At 30.0% G+C, this 1,970-nt stretch overlaps 1 protein-coding gene across 1 annotated transcript; it reads right to left on the reverse strand.

The window, feature by feature from the left end:
- On the reverse strand, positions 1 to 1,761 carry LOC102595404 (stress enhanced protein 2, chloroplastic). The gene is made up of 2 exons (XM_006362735.2): positions 1,383 to 1,761; positions 1 to 634 (listed from the first exon to the last, which is right to left on the reverse strand). Exons 1-2 carry the CDS (start codon positions 1,695 to 1,697, stop codon positions 371 to 373), a joined length of 579 nt encoding a protein of 192 aa, XP_006362797.2. The 5' UTR covers positions 1,698 to 1,761; the 3' UTR covers positions 1 to 370.
- Between the last annotated feature and the right edge of the window lie 209 nt (positions 1,762 to 1,970).

A 1,970-nucleotide genomic window follows, 5' to 3' on the forward strand; every position in this document is an offset into this window, starting at 1 on the left:
TATATATAATTAGCTAGTTAATTTTCGAAATTGAAATATACAACATCATGTCCCAAAGAGAACAACACATTCTCTCCATAAATCTGAAATAAATATACATAAAGTGAAAAATACTTGAATCACAATGAAAGATGACAACTTATTCATATTGCCATTTTCACTTGTGGCCTCCTTCTCTTTTGATGGTTTATATATTATTGTACTATAACTTTCTTTATAATAATAATAATATCTTTTAACTATATGATATCTATTTACAACATATATATATATTAACTAACCAAGGTCCTAATGAAACACATTGTACTTGAAACATTGGATAAAATCAACTACTTAAGTATATCACTTCCCTTTTTCCAATATTTGAGGTCTAGATATCATCAGTCCAATCGTTGATGTCATAAAACAAGCCATCGACGATTTGATCGATGAAGGAATCGATGAAGGTGTTGCAACCAAGGGTGAAAATTCGGCCAACACGGGTGCGAGAACTGGAAGACCAAGCAAAAAGAGCAGCACAAGCCACGGCACCAATACAAACCCCAGCAGCTTCAGCTATTCCTTGAAAATCAGTCTTTCTGAATACTGAATTTCCAGTCACAACTTCCATAGACACTGTTGCTGCAAACACAATCTGGAGACAAAAAATAACTAAGAATATTCTACAGTTTTATGTGATCTATAAAACTTTTTTTATAGAGTACGAATTATTTTATTACTAATGCCTTTTAATCGGTTATTGCACGTCATAATTATTTTTCGAGTTAATTACCATATTTGACATGAAAGTAACATGTGTTACCATAAAATTTATATGAATTATTTTTCTTTTCATTCCGTTCAAAAAATGATATATTTAAATATTTAGTAATAATTTAATTTTGAAATACCTATATATCCTTGATGAAATAATTTATAGTCACAAAATATATTTATTTATGAGTTTTTTTATAACAAAAATTTTTTAATAAGAAAATCTAAAACTTTGTATTAAACCAAACTAACACATAAATTTAAAGTAGTTTTTTTTTACTCACTACAACAAAAATAACTTATAACAGCAATATATATGTTGATTTATAAAGAGTGTTAAAACATTTAACAACATTAGTTAATTGTCATCCGATCCAATATCGTTATAGGATTCATTTGAAAAAAGACTCATATTACCTCTAAAAACATGTTTAGAATAATTCAACTATTTTTTTTTGACCTCTCTAGATACTCAAATTCAATATTTTAGAATTGAAGGTGAGAAATGTTATCATACAAGAAAATCTTTCTTATCAAGTGTAAAAAAACAAAAAAAAACTTGTTCTAGTTAATATTTTATTTAAGGACATATTAAGGAAAAAATCTGAAAATTGAGGAAGTTAAATTACCATGGCAAGTCGACCGGATATAATTTCAAAATCATGACTCTTCTTAGAGCTTTCAATATACTCCGATAGCGTTGCGAAAAAAGGCGAAACCTCATCATCTTCGCCATTAAAACCTCCGTTCTTCGTCTTGATCACTCCGACAGGATCCGACCCGAATGATCTTAAAGTTGTCAATCTAGGCTGCAACATGATTTTCCCATTCTCCTGCCCCGGTTCTGACACTCTCAAATTCTGAACCGGCATAAAACCGGCCGGTTCAGGCTTCTGAGTTTGTGGTTTAAGTTCACAGAAAACCGGTCCAGCTCTCAAGGCCATTGAAGAATCTAAGAGATGATTCCTGAAAAGTGGGAGAGAGAGAGAGAAAATGTTTGAGAAAAGTGGGGTTATTTTTATATGCATGGAATAATATTATGGAGAGTTTTAATTTAACTCAAATGGTCCTATAACTTTGAGGCTCTTCTATTTTGATCCTTATTGTATTACTATGTCGAATTATTCGGATTGGTTTGATTTTTCATTTAAATTTATGTACTAAATCAAATTAACATAAAGTTGATTTTTTAGATTTTGATTTTCGTCAATTCATTC

The sequence above is a fragment of the Solanum tuberosum genome, unplaced genomic scaffold, assembly GCF_000226075.1.
Source record: "Solanum tuberosum cultivar DM 1-3 516 R44 unplaced genomic scaffold, SolTub_3.0 scf00419, whole genome shotgun sequence".
Lineage (NCBI taxonomy): Eukaryota > Viridiplantae > Streptophyta > Magnoliopsida > Solanales > Solanaceae > Solanum > Solanum tuberosum.

Bases quoted from the DNA above. Each gene is read 5' to 3' on its own strand.
- LOC102595404 (XM_006362735.2), bottom strand. From the start codon at position 1,697: ATGGCCTTGAGAGCTGGACCGGTTTTCTGTGAACTTAAACCACAAACT. The intron at 635-1,382 runs GTAATTTAACTT...TTTTGTCTCCAG, and splicing joins TATCCGGTCGACTTGCCATG to ATTGTGTTTGCAGCAACAGT.